Genomic DNA, 23,472 nt, shown 5'->3' on the forward strand with positions numbered 1-23,472 from the left:
TTGTCAAAATTGAAGTGCGGTCAGGTTTCTGTAATGTATGGAAGGTCAGTATGATCAAATGTGGTCCATATCAACTGGGAATGACGCATGACCGAAATTGTGGTCATTAGCCAGAAGCTCTTAGCAGGTTTTTCCCCACCGTCTTGATCGTTGTCTCCCTGGATCATCTGATCGTGCCCCCAAGATGTGCATTACACTGTCCCCTGTTTCGACATGACTCCTCTGTTCACCCCTCCACAGAAAACACCCGGTTACCTGGGACCTTTGGCCTCACAGTTTACCAGCCATTTAGCCCATCGTACTTTGCCTGGAGACTCCATTACAATGGAACCATGAGACCAAAAGTAACTAAAGAGTTCAGAATGCAATTAAACAGGATAGTGTGGTAGTAGATAATGACAGAAAATTAGGGTCAATATCACCAGGTTGTGTGTCGTGAGTGATGCTGAAACATCCACATTCCTCTCAAATTGCCCACAGTCTCGGACCTTGTCGACTGACAACTCATCACAACCACTCTCTCTCCACTTGGAGTAACTACACGTGCTCTCTGCAGTGCCCAGAGCAAGTCTATTCCCCTTTTCTTGCTCTGTTTCAGCCTTTCTCTGAGCCTATGAAATCCACTTTCTGCATGTCTTGGTCTTTCCACCTGCACCTTTTTTGATCTCATCCAGCTCCTATCTTTTTTTTCTTTAAACTTTTACAATGCCTCGATTCTGTGTGTTTCTCTCCTACCTCCGCCTGTGCAAATTACTTACTTTTCTCTTGTGGAACACACTGCAATCCCTTTCTCCTTTATTTTTTTATTCTAAACCTCTCCTTTGAGCTCTTCTCTGTCCTTTCTGTATGTGAACGAGTCTGTCTTAAGCTCTATGCTTCTCTGCTTTCCTCATTAGTTTGAACTAGCCCACTTTTATTGTTTCTTCCCCATGTTCCTATGGTTACAGACACTCTGAAAGTAAAGGAGCGGAAGAGGAAGAAGAAAGCGGGCGCCGAGGTAAGTATGAAATTGTTGCACGTCACTTCAAAATTGAAATCGATAATACTTGAAACGTTGAGGGTGGAGGCGTTTGGGAATAGTAATGTGGAAGATCATTTTGGGTAGAGATGGTGAGATTGTGCCTGATGTGCTCCCAGAGGTAAGAAGAAACTTGGCATAGTGTGAAACAGGTATATAGGGATGGTGCAGTAAAATGCATGGAATGGGGGAATGCTACAAGCGAGTTTAGGAGATAAGTTAGGGAGGCAGAAGAGGATTCAGTGGGAGGTATACAGTTATAAGTTGTTCAGTAGTGAGGAGGATGCGAGTATGATTACAGAAGATGTTCCGTCTGCACCTCACTGGCTGTATGACGCGCTACAATTCAAGCTGATGTTTGCATATCCCTGTTTGACAATAGAAAGTGTACATTTCTTTACCATTGTGTTTGAGAGCGACACCGGGTTTGTCCACTAAAATAAATAAAAAAGAGACTATATCATGAAAAGAGAGGAGACTAGTGAGGACCATAATGTTTGTAGCATGTATAGTTGTAGATACACATGCTCTACACACTCCTGTCATCTTTTGGGCCTGGATGTTTCCAAGTTGTTTTTCTTCTAAGTTTTTTTTGTGGCACAAGACTTGTTGTGACTTTGCCCTTGGTCCATAGCACACCAGGACTAAGACTGTACCTCGAATTTTTTCATCCAGGATCGGGTCAGGACATTTGATTGGCAGCTCCTCTACACATTGATAAAATGGCAACTCTGTTGGCTTGCTCTCCAAATAGTACCCTCTCAGGGGGAGGAAATAGAGGAGCTCAACAAACACCTCACTGAGGCCCTCAGTAAAGGAGACCAGGATCTGACGGCCACGGGCAAGGCCATTTCCGGTGCAAATATAGGATGTCACAACGGATGCTCCGGGCAGTGCCTCTCAGGATATAAACACCAGTATCCTCTTGCTTGGCTCTGAATTTCTGGCTTCAGGTCAGAAGTGGAACAACATCTACTCAACGTGCCCTTCGATTGGGAGCATCTTTTGAGCCCACAGTCGATGAGATGTTTGAGAAGACTCAGGAGGTCTCCGAAACACCCAAACCAATTTGTCCCCGTCAGACCTCTACAGGGGCAATGATCAAGGCAAGTGGAGATGAGGCGAAAGCATTTAACTGGGCAAGCTCGGGGTTTCTTGAGGCTCTCCCTGGCCAGACAAGGAGAAGGAGTAAAAGAGTGGATTCTTCTGAATATAAGTGCCCCACAGCATCCATCTGAGTAAAAGACCGGAGTCCCTCCTGGGGTTGCCGCTCTAAAGTTGGACGGTGGTGGGATTCACGTTGTGGGGCTTAGCTTGACTGAAAAAGGCACAGTACCTTTGAAACTCTTAAAACCATCCTAGAGGTATGAGATGAAACAGCTGAGAAAGGAGGCCTGACCTTCTTCCCTTTCTCGCAAATCCTATCCATTGCACCCCAGCTCTGGAAGCAGACAGTTTTCAGCAGTGGGAAAATGAGGCTACATATTTCTTACAAACCTATTCCTTCAGGGTCGGATTAAATCTTTCCTTCTGTGCAAAACAGAGTATGCTATGCAAGAAACTGACACAGCTCCAATAACCCCAGCTCAGACACTGTGCCCTGCATCCGCATAATGCAAAAGGAGGCGCCAAGATATCAAGCCACTTTTAAAAGCTAATCAGGCTCTGATGGCCTTATCTTCAACTTGTATAGAACTTTGAAGCGAGTAGTTAAATTAAGAAGTGGTTGTACCCGGATAGCTAGTAAAAAGGTCTACTACACTGGGCAGTCTCTGATGAGGTATGGACTTTGCTTTAGTCCGACATCTTAAGGCACAAAGAGGTATTGCCTGCAGGCCATTGTCCTACAAGGTGATATGCCAATGGGATATGACAACAGTAAGCTTACATTAGCTCTTTCTGACCGCGTCAGAAATGTGCTGGTAATGCATGGAGCAAAAACAACAAGTGATGGACTGAATGTGGATCAATGTCACACACTCCCCCAGTCAAAAGATCTGGGCCCAAATCCATCGTTTTTTTGCACTCCACACCACCCTGGGTTAGACAATGGCGATATGCAAATCAGCTCTGACCCTGTTGCCCCATGGGAACAGTCCAGTCCGAACTACAAAAGCCATGTCCTTCCCAGAACGGAATCAAGCATCCGAGGACCGGACCGGTTTCGAGGTAACACCTCTCTTCAGCCCGGCTAGCTTGACTCCAAGTGGTGTGGAGTGCCTGGGACCCACGTCTGGGCATCTCCAGCGCACTTAGGGCGGCAATTGCAAAAACAACAAGTGATGGACTGAATGTGGATCAATGTCACACACTCCCCCAGTCAAAAGATCTGGGCCCAAATCCATCGTTTTTTTGCACTCCACACCACCCTGGGTTAGACAATGGCGATATGCAAATCAGCTCTGACCCTGTTGCCCCATGGGAACAGTCCAGTCCGAACTACAAAAGCCATGTCCTTCCCAGAACGGAATCAAGCATCCGAGGACCGGACCGGTTTCGAGGTAACACCTCTCTTCAGCCCGGCTAGCTTGACTCCAAGTGGTGTGGAGTGCCTGGGACCCACGTCTGGGCATCTCCAGCGCACTTAGGGCGGCAATTGCAAAAACAACAAGTGATGGACTGAATGTGGATCAATGTCACACACTCCCCCAGTCAAAAGATCTGGGCCCAAATCCATCGTTTTTTTGCACTCCACACCACCCTGGGTTAGACAATGGCGATATGCAAATCAGCTCTGACCCTGTTGCCCCATGGGAACAGTCCAGTCCGAACTACAAAAGCCATGTCCTTCCCAGAACGGAATCAAGCATCCGAGGACCGGACCGGTTTCGAGGTAACACCTCTCTTCAGCCCGGCTAGCTTGACTCCAAGTGGTGTGGAGTGCCTGGGACCCACGTCTGGGCATCTCCAGCGCACTTAGGGCGGCAATTGCAAAAACAACAAGTGATGGACTGAATGTGGATCAATGTCACACACTCCCCCAGTCAAAAGATCTGGGCCCAAATCCATCGTTTTTTTGCACTCCACACCACCCTGGGTTAGACAATGGCGATATGCAAATCAGCTCTGACCCTGTTGCCCCATGGGAACAGTCCAGTCCGAACTACAAAAGCCATGTCCTTCCCAGAACGGAATCAAGCATCCGAGGACCGGACCGGTTTCGAGGTAACACCTCTCTTCAGCCCGGCTAGCTTGACTCCAAGTGGTGTGGAGTGCCTGGGACCCACGTCTGGGCATCTCCAGCGCACTTGGGGCGGCAATTGCAAAAACAACAAGTGATGGACTGAATGTGGATCAATGTCACACACTCCCCCAGTCAAAAGATCTGGGCCCAAATCCATCGTTTTTTTGCACTCCACACCACCCTGGGTTAGACAATGGCGATATGCAAATCAGCTCTGACCCTGTTGCCCCATGGGAACAGTCCAGTCCGAACTACAAAAGCCATGTCCTTCCCAGAACGGAACCACTTGGAGTCAAGCTAGCCGGGCTGAAGAGAGGTGTTACCTCGAAACCGGTCCGGTCCTCGGATGCTTGATTCCGGTCTGGGAAAGATATGGCTGTTGTAGTTCGGACTGGACTGTTCCCATGGGGCAACAGGGTCAGAGCTGATTTGCATAAAGCCATTATCTGACCCAGGGTGGTGTGGAGTGCAAAAAAACGATGGATTTGGGCCCAGATCTTTTGACTGGGGGAGTGTGTGACATTGATCCACATTCAGTCCATCACTTGTTGTTTTTTGCAATTGCCGCCCTAAGTGCGCTGGGGATGCCCAGACGTGGGTCCCAGGCACTCCACACCACTTGGAGTCAAGCTAGCCGGGCTGAAGAGAGGTGTTACCTCGAAACCGGTCCGGTCCTCGGATGCTTGATTCCGGTCTGGGAAAGATATGGCTGTTGTAGTTCGGACTGGACTGTTCCCATGGGGCAACAGGGTCAGAGCTGATTTGCATAAAGCCATTATCTGACCCAGGGTGGTGTGGAGTGCAAAAAAACGATGGATTTGGGCCCAGATCTTTTGACTGGGGGAGTGTGTGACATTGATCCACATTCAGTCCATCACTTGTTGTTTTTTGCAATTGCCGCCCTAAGTGCGCTGGGGATGCCCAGACGTGGGTCCCAGGCACTCCACACCACTTGGAGTCAAGCTAGCCGGGCTGAAGAGAGGTGTTACCTCGAAACCGGTCCGGTCCTCGGATGCTTGATTCCGGTCTGGGAAAGATATGGCTGTTGTAGTTCGGACTGGACTGTTCCCATGGGGCAACAGGGTCAGAGCTGATTTGCATAAAGCCATTATCTGACCCAGGGTGGTGTGGAGTGCAAAAAAACGATGGATTTGGGCCCAGATCTTTTGACTGGGGGAGTGTGTGACATTGATCCACATTCAGTCCATCACTTGTTGTTTTTTGGTAATGCATGGAGGGCATAAGGACATTTCTCCATATGCAGTGGTCCTTTGCTGTTGTCCAGATGTTTTGGAAGGAGATCCTCAGTCACAGCAATGCTGTTTAGGGATTCCACATTACTGCAGACCCCACAGTTGTGATTCTGGACTCCTAGCATGACTGAGTTTTGCTCTCTCTTACATTGGCGGCAATGATGCTATTGATTGCTCTGTTCAGGATGAAGAACATCTCCATTTGCCCTTAGCTTCAACATATTGTGGCAAACATTTGCATTGTAACATCTAATGCCTAATGTAACCCAGCCTCAGCATACTTTTTGACCGGGTCTGCTCCATTAAAACAGTATTTTACCAAATTAGAGCACCTCACCTCAAGACTGAGTGCTATCTCGCTTTTATGACTATAATAACCCCAAACCATTCTGAGAAGAGTGCTGTTTCAATTGTCTCTTTAACCAGTCATACTCCAGTGTTCTTGTAAAATAATGTATGTAAATGGATTTAACACAGTAGTTGGCTGAATTGCTGTTGTTTTGTCTCTTCTCTTGCCACACTGGACCTGCTCCTTTTTTGGGGGAGTAGGGATAGAAAGGATGTTTGTGTTCTAATTGGGTTACTTTGTTAGACAGCCCTTGAAATTGTATTCTATTTGCAGCGGATTTATGACCGCTTCGTATTTGGCTTTGCCTTTTTGTACCTTATTTAATTTTAAAATTAAATAAGAAAATGTATTTTAAAAAATTGCCTTATTGGTCATAACCTTTGAGACATGTTGCTTGGGAGGGTTACCAAACAACTTAACTTGCATCCTAGTATGGTATTCCCAGTAAAATATTTTTTATTGACCTATTTGGAACACAGGTTGTATCTCTCAGGTGCTTAAGTGCTTGTGACCAGTCGGGGTCACCTATTCACCCAGGCACTCTCCCATTTTGCCCATGGCCTGTTATAGTGTTGAGGGATAAGATTGATTTATTACTGGCAATCTCGGGAAAAGCTCTAGTATAATAAAATGCCTCCCCTTGATTAATGAAATGCCAGCTGCCACAGCAAGTGCTCCCTGACACAAAGGAAATACTAAAAGCTATAAATATATCAAATATGCTTTTTCCATTTTGGGTTAATTCACACACAGGAAATCTTGTTTTTCTCAACAAAAACTCAGTGTTTGCCTTCGAAACCAGATTTCATGCATGGTCTCTACAATCAGCTTCACATAGACAGTTTCTGCCTCACCTGCCGTTTTTTTTTTTTGCAGAGTTTTATATAGCGCAAACTTGACCTGAACCGAATCGGGTATCCGAGCGCTTTACGTAGCACCATTTACGTTACATGAGGACACGCATTCATTTTTGTTAGGCACGGGGAGATTAAGTGATTTGCACAGAATCACAGGATGTTTAGCGTCGTTACCGAGACTCGAACCCCGATCCTCAGGTCCGAGGTCGCCGATCGCTTCAATCAAGATTGCAGATATCCATGGCATTGCAGATAAAAAAAAAATAGACTGAGTGGTTAAAACACATAACTGTTGATTTGGAAACTTCTCTGCAGTGCCACACATTCTAGTTTTCTTGCTGTGATTTCGTCTTATGAATTAGCGTGCTTGTTCAGCACTTTTAATTTTCTTCAGGTTATAAGCTAGTTGTTTTATGCCTTCTTTTCCTAACCATTTTTAAGAGTCAATGACTGCTGCAAAGAACTTGTACCACGCAGAGCACAACAGTGTATTTCATGTGCATAGGTCTGTGGGTTACTGCTTTTGTCACAGAGAGCCTTTTATTACTGTGCAGTTCATAATTTACAATAGTAATCTAGCACAGTGAGCTAAGAACTGTGATCAAGGCGCTGCAGTCTTATTCATGGTATTACAGACTTACTCCTGAATTTCAAGAGTAAGCCAGGACTTAGCATGACCTGGCTAAACACTTATAAGGCCCCAAACGCGAGACTAATTGGCTATGTCAATGCTTGTTTTTTTAGGGCGGTAGCCAAGGGTCAAGAGATAGGGTGCAGGGAACAATCCCAAACACCCTAGAAACAGTCAAACTCACACTCAATGCACTCTGAGTCAGGGGTAACAAATTTTGAGGGTCTTAGGTGGTTTCCAGTCTACTGAAACATGCCCGCTATGGGCCACTCTTACTTGCTCTAGCCTCCAGAAGGATCATAATAAATATTCGACGGTGGACTGCAAATGGTCCCCCCTACGCGACCAAGAGAGGCATCAAAAAACGTCACACGACTAATGAAGTGCTTAGACCACTGAGGTATATCCCTTTAACCATGAGGTATCCCTAAAGACCCCCCCGGGTGACCCAACCACGAGGAAGAATCCATGCATGCCTTCAATCATGGAGGCATAATCCTTGGAAGGCCACCTGAGTGCATTCTTGGAACACTGTGCCACATTCTTACCACCACATGCCAGCGATGAAAGGTGCTTTACATTTGCCAAGGATTCTCACCTTAATGTCAGGTCCACAGTTGTCGTTGCTGCCCACCATAATGCTAAGAACCCCCACCTCATGTCTTTCAGGGGCATGATTCTTAAAATGTTTTTATTTATTTGATAAATAGCCACAGTAGGACCAAGCATATGACAATATTGCAAAGATAGCTTCCATTTTGCTGTGATTAGCCTAAGAATGCTAAACATGTGTCAGACTTTACCTTTAGTGTGCCTGTGCCAACATTTTGACATAATAGACATAACTGTGCCAGAAACAAACCCCTTATAATGGGGGCATAAGTTACATTTGGTGTTCCCTGACATCAAGAATGGCTTCCAAGAAAAGACAATATCTTTGAGGAGGGACGCGGTGCCATACACACACACACAACCCATAAATTCACACATATGAGTGCACGTGCAGGCAGATACTTTTAACCAAATACACGCCACTCTCACCATCTGAAACAAACAAGGCTATTGCCTGTCTCCCACTCTGAATCCAGTATTTGCTTTCCTTGGCTACAGGGTTGCTAATCTGTAGTTCACTCACACTTCTACTGTGTCTCTGGCGGTCCCACAGTTTAGCGACACCAGTCTGGATATTGATGACACTTTTTTACTGCCCCAGTTTCCACACACGTGTCTTGGAGAGTAGAACTTGCAGAGTGAGCATTCTCTATGTCACTTTGCTAAATTGTAAGTGGGGAGAAATGGTCATGTTGCAGGCCCTGCAGGCTGTCAATGTGTGATTGTTTGTTTGTAAGCATCTCACCCTGTCGTTGGTCTGGCTGGAGGTCACTCATTTGGAATCAGTAGGCTTCAGTTCACACAAGGCTTGACTATTCCTTTTCCTATCACAATGGTGCGTACCTTCAGTGGTGATCTAGCGGGGCTGGATCTCATTTAATAGGCAGCCATTTTGCCCCACATCAGACCATTCCTCCATCGACCTATTGCATTTTCTGATTTGTTAATAATGATCATAGTACTTTGTTTGTTATCCTATCAAATGCTTGAAGGTTTGTTAGCATGTGTCCACTCAACCCGGTTTCTCTCTATATTGCAAAGTTGATTCGTATTTCATCTGTGTTCCTCAAAAATTATAAACAATTCTGCATTGACAGCAGTCTAAACCCAGCTTTAAAAAGATGAGCTGTACTGCCGTGTTTGTTTTTCTTGACTAGCCTTACAACGACCTCCGGCACAGTGGACCTGATACTCCGCACAGTCACTGTGGAGGCTCCATGATTTTGTGTGGCCTTCAGTTATGAACTTTGAGGTACACTCAAAGTCTATCCTCGTGCATCGTGGATGGTGACTGTGCTCCTTCATGGTAGACTGTGGAAAGATTGCCTTTTAGTAGCAGCTAAAGGGTATTATAGTAGTACAGGTGTTCTTACACGTGTCCCTGAGGGAGGACTGACTGTCACTATAAGAATCTAAAACACAGTGCACCACATACCTATTTATAGGGCACCTCACTAGCCCATAACCAGGGCCCAGCCTTCCCTAGTGTATGTAATGTGTGGTGCAACATGAGCTTGGTGTCGGTCTTGTTCTGAAGCAAAGCAATGGGAGTAAACACAGAAGTTCAAGTTTTTGTTTAGGAGTAATCCAGTAAAGGTTGTGTGTCGAGGTGATTATCCCATATATATCTGAATGGCGTATAACTCATTTACAGGAGTCAGTCCTACAAATACTTTGTGAGACAGAGGCATATGAACTTTAGTCTGCAAACATCACATTATTTGCTTTCTTTAGGGCCCTGGAGGATTTTTTGAAGATGCATCCGGGTTTGATGACAGTCTGTCATTTCAGGACATGAACCTCTCAAGACCTCTGCTAAAGGTAAGGAGTTGGGTGGTGTTATTCATCGAAAAGTGCTATCGAGCACTGTCTGATGAAGATTTTGAGAACGCTGTAAATTGGAGGCTGTTAGCTTTCTGGTCTGTGTAAAAGTGCGGTCTGGTCAAGGGAATCTGAATGCTTCCTGGAAGATGGTGTGGAAGTGATGTTTGGTGGAGAGTGTGGGGAGCTTTCTGGTGGGCGTGGAAGTGCTAGCTGGTGGGGAGTTGAAACACTGGCTGTAGAAGCCTGGCTTGTGGTATTGTGCATGGCAGCAGAATGAGATAAAGTGCAAATCAAGTCTCTGGTGGAAGGTAGGAAAGTGCTGCAGGAGGTGTGTATGGTCAAAAGAGCATGTGGTTGTGTCTGAGGGTGAGTCTGAAATGACTGTGGGAAGGCAGTTTGATGGTGAAGCTTGTGGAGGCTGGGTTGGCTGTCCGATGGAGAAGCGAGGGATGTCTGTGTCTGGCAAGAGTGTTGGAAGGTGGTCTATGGGGAGTGTTGAAGAACTGTCTGGAGGAAAGCAACTATGGAGTCAAAAAGTGGGACTGCAACAATTGGGAGAGGTTACATTTTCTGTGGGCATGGAGCTTTGGGGGTATTTAATGCAAGATTTCAGGGATGGCTGTCTGAGTGGACTGTAGGAATGAGAGCACAGTCTGCATGGCGGAATGTTAGAAATACTGTCTTTTGGGGGAGAGGATGGAATATCTTTAAGGTTGTGGAGGGAGTGTGAGCAATTACCTGCTGGGAGTGATGGTGTGTGCAGTACAGATAGGAGAGGAGTGAAGATGTTTGTGAAAACAAATCTTAAAAGCAGATGAGAGAGCTGGTGGTTTTCAATTACTGAGATTGTGGGCTTCCAAGAAAATGTAGGATCTCCTTCAGGATACATGATTTTGAGATTGGTCTGAGGGAAGAAAGCAGGACAGATTTAAGACGATCGCTAGTGTAGAGGACCTGCTAAGGAAAAACCCCTAGGGTCAGAGGCTTTGTGCAGGGCACTGAGCATCTTACTGTAGGAAATTGCTTCATCACAATGGCAGGGGTTGCACTACAGATTGAAGCAATAGCTGCTTAGAACTGCATACTGCTGTTTACATAGCACTTTCCGTCCCATCTACAGAGCCTAGATTTGTTACTGATGGCACAGTTGTATTATTAATATATCGCTTGAAAGCTCATGGCAGGAAGGCAATGAAGGAGCTCTGACTGAAAAGTGGTAGTGGAACATTGCTTGTTTAGGTTCTTTACCTTTTTCTCTGAGCATATTTTGTATTCTAAATGCAGGCTATCACAGCTATGAGCTTCAAACATCCAACCCCAATCCAGAAGGCGTGCATTCCCGTGGGACTCCTGGGAAAGGATATCTGTGCGTGTGCAGCTACTGGAACAGGTGAGAGATAATAGGCTTATTTGGCTGGACGTGTTTAGAATCCCAAAGGCCATGAAGATTCTGTAGAAAATTGTGAATGAAGACTGCCACAATGTGCATGCCTCTCAGTCTTTAGGGCTTTGAATTACTGTGAATTACTGTGAGCGTTGTGGGAGTGCGGGCCGGATAAATAGACGCAGAGGCTGTATGTAGTGAGCAATTGTAAGTGGTTTATTGCGAACAATAGGCTGTATGGGGTCCAGGGACAGGAATGGATCTTCTTTCTTCCTCGGGTCTTCTCCTTGTCTGGTATCCTCAGTGTCGGTTGTCGTCTCGTCCGTTCGGGCTTCCGAATCCAGTGACCTTCCCTGGAGGCTCATATAGAGGGGAGAAACAAAGGGAGCAGTCAGTTGCAGGTTTGAACGTATAGTGTGAGTGTTAGATTATTCCTTCACCACACCCAATTAGTGCTTTGGAGAAAACTTTGAGGGAGGGTAAGGCAAAGAATATGTGAGGGACGAAAGGGGTACAGGATATAAAGTGAGTCTTGGCAGAGGAAACACAGTGTTTATAGATTGGGATCTGAGCGTCTGTGCTATAACTTTATTGTATGATTACTTAAAATCCTTTACAAAAGCAGAGCAGATAAATACAAGTTAAAAAGAAGGTGAAGATAAAATAAATAAAATCTGAATGAAGGTTTAAGATTCAAAAATGCAACCATAATCACTAGAGAATTAACACCTTCAATGCTAAGGCAATTCCCGCTGGGTGCTGAACTAGGACTTTTCCCATTGTTCATGACAAGGTCAGCTCGGCCTAAGCACAGGTCCAGTAAACTGCATGACGAGCTGGCCTTGTCATTAGCATGGAAGTGGTTAATAACTGTGTGAGAAAAGGTACATTTAGAATTAATTTGTTTTAATCAAAGTGGAGGGAGGTACAAATGGAGATCCATTCAGCTTCCAGGCTATATATTCAAATAATCAATTAGGGAGAATGGACCACTTGAAACTACGTAGCCAGGGTTTTTTATGGTGCTCGATGACCCTCGTAAAAAACACTCATACACGCACGTAGATGGCAAGGCGGAATATCCTGGTTCTCCGCCGGTTTACGTTGTGTTAATGCATCATCATAGGGTCTTTTTTGTTGTAGGTTAACCTCCACCAGGGGGTAACCACTGGATGCGTAGTAGTGTCCAGATCAAGTAAGTGCTAAAAAAAGAAATATATATATATGACATTTGCTGGCTGAATTTTTGAGCACGGAATAAAGCACTGAGAATCTTGCACGCATTTGTGGTTTCGTTCCGACGTTGTTTGCCCGTGTGGTAATGGAGCGTGATGGATGGCGTCTGTGGAGCATATATATATATATAGTGAATTTAAAATTCTTTGAATCAACACGAGAACTACTTATTTTAAAGAAGTGATTCAAGAAATTAAAAAACTTGCTGTGCAGGTGTGGATCTAGTTACTGGATCTTCTATACAAAATAGGTCGACTTGTTTCAGACCCACTGTGCCCAACCGGGTCTATGGGGCTTTCTTCAGGACCAATATAAAAAAAGAAGTACTCGCACAACTTGTGTAGCACCTGGGGGTGCTTCTGTGTTCCACTCTCACTAAGCTGAGGCCAATAGTATCTCAGACTTTGGAGTTACTGTACTTCCGGAAGTCGGGGGCAGAGCAAGCACAAGCAAGGAACTTCCAAGTTGCTTAAAACAGACAGACTTTCTCTGGTTCCCTGAGTAAGTACAGTATATCCCGAATAGTTGGTTCCTGTAGGGATACATGACGGGGGCAGGGGTTATCCATTCGGACGGCATTCTAGGGGCATTGTATTTCACTGGTGTTTTATCGGACTGAGGACAGTTTCGGAGACAGTGGTCCGGACTAGCAGGTACGATACGGGTTCCCATCTGCACCATCTCACAATTACTTATTCCTGTCTGCAGCTTATTCGATCCTGCAACCAAGGCTTCTCTTGTCGAGCCCTCAGAGCTTGAATCAGCCATGTGGAAGAACTCAGACTCAATTTAAACTTCCTGCACTTCCACCATATTCTAAAAACTGATCTATTAAGTCACCACCTGAAACCTGGGTATTATTTGTCCTATTATTTCTACTGTTGCATGTTACTTTCTTATGATAGTTGCTTATAGTAACTTCTTCAACCACTGACTGTTCCTGCGTTAGTAGCTAGTTCTCTTCCAGGGGATCCTCATCAATAGTCATAAGCACTGAATATTCCCGCCCATGTGCGGGACCCCGGAAACAATATAAAAATATATATGTAAAAAACACATATATCTCGCTCCACATATATGTATGTACATATATCATTTTTCTCATACCAATGCAGCTCCATAACTGAGGCTAAGAACAATGTAAACACATGTTCGAGGCATGTGGGCTGCTAAATTCATATCTTAGCATTAGATCGCCGCCTAGTGTTGGGTCCGGATGATCGCACATTGTTGTCCTGGAAGAGTCTTCGAAGTATCCTGAGATAGGTGGCTCCTCCCCTGGACTACAGTGCGCATGGGCATCGGCTCCATCCCCAGATAGTTTTTTTCCGCCATTGGGTTCGGATGCGGTCTCGACGTCTCTCTGTCGGAACCGAGAAAAACTAACTTTTTACGGCCAAAAGGCCTTGTATTCTTTGCGTCGGTATTGTTTGCGCACGGTCTCGAGTTCTTCCGTCTCTTGGAGTCGGAATCAGCGGAGTATTTTCACTCTTCGGACATCGAGGCCTTCTCATCGCGACACGACTGCAACTTTCCAGCATGGAGCGGAGTCCGTTTAAGTACTGTCCGCTCTGTGGGTCCAAATACCCACATATAGACGTGCACCCGGTCTGTAACAAATGCCTTTCACCAGACCATAACGAGGACAACTGCAAGGCCTGCGCAAGATTCAGGTCAAAGAAGACTCTCAAGCTTCGGCGCGCGGTGCGCCTGGAGGCCAGACAAGCGGCCCCGGATCCAGAAAACATCTTCGGCGACCAAGAAGAGGAGGGCCAGAGCCATCATCTTCAAATCTCCCCACCCGAGACGGAGGTCGAGGCGGATCCGGTAGACGACGACGGAGTCGTGGGTCAAGGCCTTGAATACGTCGACGAGGTAGGGGACGTCGAAGAGATTTATGGGGCCGCGGAAGATAGCTCAGGGGACGAGCTATGCCCCGAAGGTTACGAAGATCATGATCGGGTCACGGGATCGCCTGTCGGCCTTACCCAAGACCCCGTACCGCAAGCCACGGCCCCGCCTTCAGGCCCGGCCACGGACATACTTGCTGCGCAGCCCGTATCGAAACCGAAACTGAAACCTACGGTATCGACTACACCTAAAATGGCCGACCCGAAATCGAAACCGAAACTTATGGATTCAAGCGTCCCTAAGATGGCGGCCGTAACACCAAAAGCTACTAAACCCGCTGCTTCATCGACTCCGTCGGCCTCCGGTCCACAGAAGTCGAAGAAATCTGTCGATTCCACAGTGTCAAAATCGGCGCCAGAGGAGGGATCCTCTAAGAAGGGTGGTCGGCACGGGTCAACCGCTGCGACGCCGTCAAAGCCCGCCAAAGCCAGCGACACGGCTCCGGTTCCGACTGGGACTTCGTTAGTCGGACGCGTGGTGGAGACGGAGACGACACAAGCACACGTATCGAAGGCTGGCACATCTGCGCATCGGTCCAAGGACTCTGGGTCGGCGGCTGCGGCATCATCGTCCAAGACTCAGAAGGGCCAACAGGACGTCGGATCCGAGGGCAAGGTCAAGACCTCCTCGTCGGCGCCAAAGGCCACTGTAAGTGACGCGTCCCCCATCGCCTCTTCACTACAGAGAATCAGGGAGAAGGCCTCTGCTACGTCGGCTCCGATGCTATCGCCACAGAAGCCGATGGACATTCCGGTGAAGCCTGCGGGTAAACTTCTCTTCCTTCTGCCGCCAAAAGAGGCGCCGAAGGCCTTTTCAACGAAATCGACGCCAAAGAAGTCGGATTCTTCAACGGCGGGGGCACTTTCGAGTCGGGTACTCGACTCAGAAGAGGATTCTGAGCGTTTTATCGACGCAGACACAGGCAAATTGACCCTTTACAAAAGGAGGATCACTTCACATCCAGTGGACTCCTATGTCATCCCCCTGAAGAAGAAAAGGTTTCCTCAGGACGCTTCAGGCCTCATGGAACCTATCCAGCCTCCTCCAAGAAAGAGCCCGACTCCTTCCCCAGAACACTCTGAGGGTGAGGGATATGATGAAGATGACCAATACACTTTCCCCATCAATGAACCAGATGCACAGCCGGATTCATATGATGACATTGGTGACCAAGGCACCCAAGATGTGGGGCAAGACCCACAGCCTTTCAGCGCACGTGCATCCCCAACAGAAGATTCTGCGAGTTTTCATGCACTCATTGAAAGGGCAGCGGCTAATCATGATGTGGACATGCATGCTGACCCAGTAGAAGAAGACTTTCTATTCGACACTTTTTCAGTCTCTGAAAGGACAGTAAAGACACTGCCTATGCTCAAAGGGGTCCTCAAACATGCTGCGGACATCTTTAAAGAACCTACCAGGGCGAGAGTGGTCAATCCACGTATCGAAAAGAAGTACAGACCAGCACCTGCAGACCCTGCATACATTCGGGGACAGTTGCCGCTTGACTCCCTGGTGGTCGCAAATGCCCGCAAAAGGGCCAACTCCCAAACAACGGGTGAAGCTCCTCCCCCGGATAAGGAGTCCAAAGTGCTAGAGGCAGGAGGCAAAAGAGTAGCTGCACAGGCTGCCAATTTTTGGCGTATTGCAAATACACAGGCACTCTTGGCACGTTATGATAGGGCGCATTACGACACCCTAGAGCGGGTTTTAGAACACCTGCCTTCGCAGTTTCAAGAGGGCACCAAACTGCTTATAGAAGAGGGAAAACTGATCTCCAACGCAGCCATAAAGTGTGCACTTGATGCCGCAGACACAGCAGCTAGGGCCATTAACACTAGCGTCATGCTGAGACGACAGGCGTGGCTCCGCATATCGGGGTTTAAACCTGACATTCAAACAACCATACTTAATCAGCCAGTCAATCCTGATAGACTGTTTGGTCCAGATGTTGACACCACCCTGGAAAAAATTAAGAAAGACACAGAGACTGCTAAGTCTATGGGGGCCCTACAATCACTGCAGTTTCGTGGCAACAATTTTCGTCGCTCAGGTGCACGTGGAGTCACCAGAGGACAGATGGGTCAACAATCACAATTCTCTAGAGGTGGAGCACAATCCTCGTACCCCAAACAGAACAAGGGGGGTTACCGAGGAAACCGCACCAGAGGACGTGGCAGAGGGAACAACAACTCCCGCTCCTCTGCCCCAAGCAAACAGTGACTTTCTGTCACTGCCCCCCGACCACTTAACACCTGTCGGGGGGAGACTACAGCAGTTCCTGCCCGTCTGGAGAAACATCACCACAGACAGGTGGGTGCGACAACTTGTCCAGTACGGTTATTGTCTAGAGTTAAAATCCACTCCACCCAACATTCCACCAAGGCAACGGCCTATGTCCGCAGAGCACTTGCACTTATTGCAGCAGGAAATAGTGGTGATGCTGCAAAAAGGCGCAATCGAGCTCGTGCCAGTAGAGGAGGAAGGCACAGGGGTATATTCCCTGTACTTCCTTATTCCGAAGAAGGACGGATCTCTCAGACCCATTCTAGATCTCCGTCCCCTAAACCTGTATATACTGTCAGAACATTTCCATATGCTCACACTGCAACAGATTCTTCCCTTGTTAAACCAAGGGGACTTCTTAGCAACCTTAGACCTCAAGGATGCTTATTTCCACAGAAAATACCTCAGGTTCACTATCCAAGGCAGGCATTATCAGTTCAAGGTCCTACCCTTCGGAGTGACCACAGCCCCAAGAGTGTTTACCAAGTGTCTGGCGACAGTAGCAGCGCACCTCAGGAGGCAGAACATCCATGTCTACCCCTACCTGGACGACTGGCTCGTTCAAGCCAAGTCGGAACAACAGTGCGCCGCGGACATGTCGACTACCATTCACCTCCTTCACAATCTAGGTTTCTCGTTGAACTACCCAAAGTCGCATCTTCAGCCGGCACATGTCCGGCAGTTTCTGGGTGCGACGATCAATACCCTGACAGCCATGGCTCAACCAAACCAAGTCAGGATAGACAGCATGCAGTCTCTGATCCAGAAGTTCAGACCACAACACTCACTCCCAGCGAGAGTGTTCATGCAGTTGATAGGCATGATGGCCTCCTGCATCTTCATAGTCCCTCACGCACGGTTGCATATGCGCCCGCTCCAGGAGTGCTTAGCAAATCAGTGGACACAGGCTCAGGGCCAATTAACAGACCTAGTGTTGGTTACCAGTCGGGCATACGACTCTCTGCATTGGTGGACTCCACACAACCTTTGCAAGGGCCGACTGTTCCAGGAGCCAGTGCCACAGATTACCCTGACAACGGACGCATCTCTCCAGGGATGGGGAGCTCATCTGCTCACTTACACAGTGCAGGGACTATGGACGACGCAGCAACAGAAGATGCACATCAACTATCTGGAACTGATGGCAATCTTCATGGCGCTCAAGTCCTTCATTGTACATCTGTGCAACAAGGTAGTGTTAGTCCGGACGGACAACATGACCGCGATGTACTACATCCAGAAGCAGGGGGGCACCCACTCGCCACAGCTGTCTCATCTGGCTCAGGGCATGTGGCGGTGGGCCATTCAGAGGAACATCTTCCTCATGGCAGAACACCTCCCGGGCAAGGACAATCAGATGGCGGATCTGCTCAGCAGATACAGCCATCAAATGCACGAGTGGGAGTTACACCCATCTGTACTCCACCCGTACTTCCAGCAGTGGGGTCTTCCGGAGATAGACCTGTTTGCAACAAAAGAAAACGCAAAATGCCAACACTTTGCCGCCAGGTTCCCTCACCCACAGTCGCAGGGGAATGCGATATGGATGAACTGGTCAGGCAAATTTGCGAACGCTTTTCCACCAGCCCCTCTGATACCGCTGGTGGCAAGAAAGCTAAGGCAGTACTCGATGACTCTCATCCTAGTTGCTCCAACGTGGGCGCGCCAAGCATGGTACACCACGTTCCTCGAACTCTCGGTGGTGCCGCATCAAAGACTGCGCCTCACGCCCAGACTTTTGACGCAGAACCATGGAGACATTCAGCATCCAGATCCGCAACAGCTCAACCTGGCGATTTGGCTCCTGAAGTCCTAGAGTTTGGATACCTGCACCTACCTCCGGAATGCATGGACATCATCAAGGAGGCAAGGAAGCCTACTACCAGAGCATGCTATGCTGCAAAATGGAAGCGTTTTGTCATTTACTGTACAGCCAATGACATCAACCCGCTAGATGCATCTATCCCTAACATCATTTGCTATCTGCTACATCTTTACAAGTGCAATCTAGCATTCACTTCTATTCGGATACATCTATCCGCCATCGCAGCTTATCTCCAGAATAGGCAACATCTCTCTGTCTTCAGGGTGCCTGCCATTAAAGCTTTCCTTGAAGGTCTGAAACAAGTCATTTCCCCAAGAACACCACCAGCTCCGGTGTGGAACCTCAATGTGGTCCTCACCAGACTGATGGGACCACCCTTTGAGCCACTGCACTCGTGTGAACTCCAGTTCCTAACGTGGAAAGTAGCTTTCCTCATTGCTATTACGTCACTGAGGCGGGTTAGTGAGCTACAAGCGCTCACAATCCAAGAGCCATTCATTCAGATTCATCCAAATAGGGTAGTGCTACGTACTAACCCTAAATTCCTTCCGAAGGTGGTGTCACAGTTTCATCTCAACCAAACTATTGACTTGCCGGCATTCTTCCAAAACCCACAAACGGTGGCGGAAAGAATGCTCCATATGTTAGACGTACGGAGGGCGTTGATGTACTACATAGACAGGACACAACACTTTAGGAAAACAAAACAACTTTTTGTTGCCTTCTCACCACAACACAAAGGCAACCCTATTTCCAAAGCAGGAATAGCCAGGTGGATTGTTAAGTGCATCCAAATCTGTTATCAAAAGGCCAAGCGCACTTTAACGATACCCCCAAGGGCGCACTCCACACGCAAATTGGGGGCATCAATGGCTTTCCTGGGGAACATTCCTTTAGAAGACATTTGCAGAGCAGCCACGTGGGTTACACCACATACCTTTACAAAACACTACTGTGTTGATGTGCATTCCAAGCAGCAAGCTGCTGTAGGACAGGCTGTTCTCAAGACACTTTTTCAGGTTTCTGCAGCTGGCACGGGCAACCGCCGCTGATGGAGGGACTGCTATGTATTCTATGCTAAGATATGAATTTAGCAGCCCACATGCCTCGAACTGAATATGCTACTTACCAGTATGCATCTGTTATTGGCATGTAGGGCTGCTAACATTCATATCGCCCACCCTCCTCCCCGGTGCCTGTCGCAGCTGCAGATATACTATTGTATTCAGTCATTAGCATGGACATCCTTTACACTTTTCACTCCATCTTCTGCCACAATGGCGAAAAACAATCTGGGGATGGAGCCGATGCCCATGCGCACTGTAGTCCAGGGGAGGAGCCACCTATCTCAGGATACTTCGAAGACTCTTCCAGGACAACAATGTGCGATCATCCGGACCCAACACTAGGCGGCGATCTAATGCTAAGATATGAATGTTAGCAGCCCTACATGCCAAGAACAGATGCATACTGGTAAGTAGCATATTCAATACACACAATGCAATTAGTAAGGAAGCAAAATAAAAACACATTAGGTCAAATAACCTTTGAACTTTGTGTTTTAATGAGTAGACTACTCATAAATCCTGAAAATTGCTTGTAAATAGACATTGTTAGCCCTCAGGCTGCATTGCAAAACAATAGCATAGAAAATGAAACCATTTTCAACAAAAACTGGCACCGTGCCTTTAAGGCAGCCATGACCCCAGGCTTCCCATCATGCCTCAGGGGTGACAGTTAGGTCAGTTGTTCTTTCCGGCTCCTTCAGTCAGGACCCTGGTGAAACAGCTCCCTTTCTTTTTGACATTTTGTCAAAAAATATTCTTGTTATCTGCAATTTTTTGCTTTCACTCGACGTCTTTTTGACTTAGGGTGTTACTTCTACCTTTTTTAGGCTTAAAAAAGGTAATTTTTCTGTCAGAGATGCCTTCACTCTTTGACAAGTGCCCTTCATGTGGAAGGAAGATGGCCAAGACTGACACTCATTCAGTGTGTATCCTGTGCCTACCAGACTCTCATTCATCGAAAACCTGTGAACACTGCCAGGTTTTATCATCCAGAACTCTGAAAGAGCGTGAGAGAATTCGTGTTTATGGGCTGTCTGAGAGAGGAAGATCTCCCAAGAAGCAGAAAAGTCAGAAGACGCGGTCGACGTCGAAAGAAGCCCCGACTGGTTCACATTCGGCGTCGAGATCGGCGTTGGATAAGCAGTCGACGGCGACGAAGAAGATGTCTTCAGCGTCAACATCGAAGGTACCTCCGCTACAGACAGCGTCGAGGGATAGGTCACCGTCGAAGCAGAAGAGTTCGACGGCGAGCCACCTGACGTCGAAGCAGCATCGTCATGCTGTAACGTCGAGGCATTCTCCGTCGACGCCTGGCCACCGGCGTTCGGCGTCGAGCCATCCTCCGTCGACGACTAGTCATGGTCGTTCGGCGTCGAGGGAGCCTCTATCGACTCATAGTCGATCGACGTCGAAGCAGCCCACGTCGACGCCCGATCAATGGCGTTCGACGTCGAGGCAGCCTCCATCGCATTCAGGCAAGCGGCATTCGGCCTCAAGGCACACGCCGTCGCTGCCAGAGCACCGGCGATCGGCGTCGAAGCAGCCTCAGTCGTCGTCGAGTAGACAACCTTCGACGGCGAGGGGCTCTATGCCGAAGGACATTCATCGTCACCCGAGGTCGGCATCGAGGAAACCACGGTCGACGTCGAGGGAGCGCCTATCTGCTCGGCGCTCGGCATTGATACAGCCACCGTCGATGGCTCAGCGGAGATCCAGGGAACGGAGTGTCTCACGGCCTCTGAACATCTCTCCTGCAAGATCACAGGAGAGGTCGCCTTTGCAGCAGGTGCTGCAGGAACAGGAGGGTGAACCATTGGACCAGTCTCAAGTAGTAAGGTCTCAGTTAGGTTCCCCAGGATCTGCATCGGCTGCGGAGGTGGGACAATCTCCACTACAGGAGCCTCCTGCCAAGAGAAGGAGAGTCGCAGAAGAGAGATCTCGTTCCAGGTCTTCCTCTAGATCTATAGTGAGCCTATCCTCATCCTCCTCAGCATCTCGCAGTGGCGGATCCTCGGATGGACGAAACAGTGTTTCGGATAGGGAGAGATCCAAGTCCCCTGCAAGATCGCAACGGGATCAAGCGGATCAACCTCCACGATCACCAGTGAAGGATCCCACACACAAATCTCCACCTGTTCGTCTTTGACCAAGGTGGTATAGACCTCTTCACCACTGGGCCAAGGACAAGGAGACAGCTGATCGGCTGAAGGCATATCGGGATCAGGCTCATCGCCGTAAGGAACGGTCACGTTCTAGGCACTCAAGTAAGAGAGGATCTCGTCGCAGAGACCGATCGCATTCTAGAACTCGCTCGAGTAGAAGATCTAGGTCCAGGAGGGACCCGTAGCTCTTCTAGTTCTTCGAGGACCCGCTCTCACAGGGATTACTCTCCGACCTTGACGAACAGTCCATGCTCAAGGATATCTCCAACTGAGGATATTTTTTCATTCCAGGATATCTTGGGCAGGGGAGCCCTGAAGCTGGGAGTTCCTATGACTGCTCCACAGATCAAGACGACAGTCCTATTTGAAACCCTACAGCACAGAACGACACCCAAACCTTTGTTGCCGATGGTCCCGGGTATAATGGACCCAGTAAATGAAGTCTTCCTGACTCCGGCAACGGTGAAGTCCGTCCCAGCGAGGATTCTCAAGAAGTATCGTCCTCCGGATGAGGATCCTCTGTTCCTCAAATCTGATCCCCCGCCTGATTCAGTAATCATTGCGGCGGCTAGAAAATCCAATGCGGTAGCTTCCTCATCCACGGTGCCTCCGGATAAGGACAGCAAGGTGCAAGATTCCTGGGGGAGAAGAGTTTGTAACACCTCAGCTTCTTTCCTCAAAGTCTCCAATGCGGAAGCTCTGCTCGGCAGGTATGATAGATGTCTGTGGGACTCACTTCAGAGATTTTCGGAGAAACTTCCTCAGGAGGATAGAAAGGACTTTGAGGAGGTTCTGATGGAGGGCAGTCAAGTCTCCAATCAGATTATAGGAGCGGCGGCAGATGGGGCAACGCTGGCTGCGCATGGTTATGCGCATGGAATCACAGCGAGGAGATCCTCCTGGTTGCGCCTTACGGCATTAAAACCCGAGGCTCAAGCCAGGATTCTAAATCTTCCTTTTTCGGGCAAGTCTCTCTTTGGTGCGAGTGCTGATGAGGAGATGCAGCGTATGAAAACTGAGTTGGACACCCTCAAAGCCGTAGGGCTTGAAAAGAAAAAGGAATTCAGGAAGAAGTTCCGTTCGGACAACAAGGGATCTTCGAAGCAGAGGGTTCAAACCCCTCACTGGCAGAAGGGCCAGAACAAACAAGGCCAACAGAAATCGCAATACAAAGGCAAGCGCAATTCCAAAGGAAATGGGAATCAGCGCCAAGGCAACAACTTCAAAAAGTCTCAGCAAAAGCAATGAGTCTTCACTTCCCCCAGCGCCGTTGTCCACTCCAGTGGGGGGAAGCATTGCACATTACAGGACAGAGTGGGAGGCCATTACAAAAGATCAATGGGTCTTGTCTACGCTGCAGAATGGGTACTGTCTTCGTTTCCACCGTCTACCCCCGCCAGGTCCTCCAATGTCAACGTCAAGCCACCAGCTACAAATGTTAAAGAAAGAAGTAGCGACACTCCTCGAGAAATCAGCCATCGAGAGGGTTCCGGTGGCTCAAAGGGGGAAAGGAGTATACTCGAGGTATTTTCTGGTCAGAAAAAAGGGCCAGAAGGCAGAATACAGACCTATTCTGGACTTGAGAACACTCAATCTACATGTACGAAAAGAAAAATTCCGCATGTTGGCGCTCCATCAAATATATCCACATCTCAGGAAGGGGGATTGGATGTGTTCGGTGGACCTTCAAGACGCATATTTTCATGTCCCGATACGACCAGATCACAGAAGATTTCTTCGGTTCCGGGTGGGGACCTCTCACTACCAGTTCAAAGTCCTTCCTTTTGGGTTGTGGTCGGCCCCCAGAGTGTTCACAAAGTGTGTCGCAGTGGTGGCGGCAGCTCTGCGCCGCAGGGGAGTCTTCGTATACCCA

The 23,472-nt window shown here is 48.0% G+C and overlaps 1 protein-coding gene across 1 annotated transcript in view; it reads left to right on the forward strand.

The window, feature by feature from the left end:
- DDX27 (DEAD-box helicase 27) overlaps positions 1–23,472 on the forward strand; it is a 238,087-nt gene that overhangs the window by 77,808 nt on the left and 136,807 nt on the right. The window contains exons 5-7 of the mRNA XM_078651885.1: positions 948–997; positions 9,639–9,725; positions 11,013–11,118. Of these exons, the coding sequence (XP_078508011.1) occupies positions 948–997; positions 9,639–9,725; positions 11,013–11,118 (243 nt within the window). The remainder of the gene's footprint in view (positions 1–947; positions 998–9,638; positions 9,726–11,012; positions 11,119–23,472) is intronic.

This window comes from Lissotriton helveticus, chromosome 7, assembly GCF_964261635.1.
Source record: "Lissotriton helveticus chromosome 7, aLisHel1.1, whole genome shotgun sequence".
Classification (NCBI taxonomy): Eukaryota; Metazoa; Chordata; class Amphibia; order Caudata; family Salamandridae; genus Lissotriton; species Lissotriton helveticus.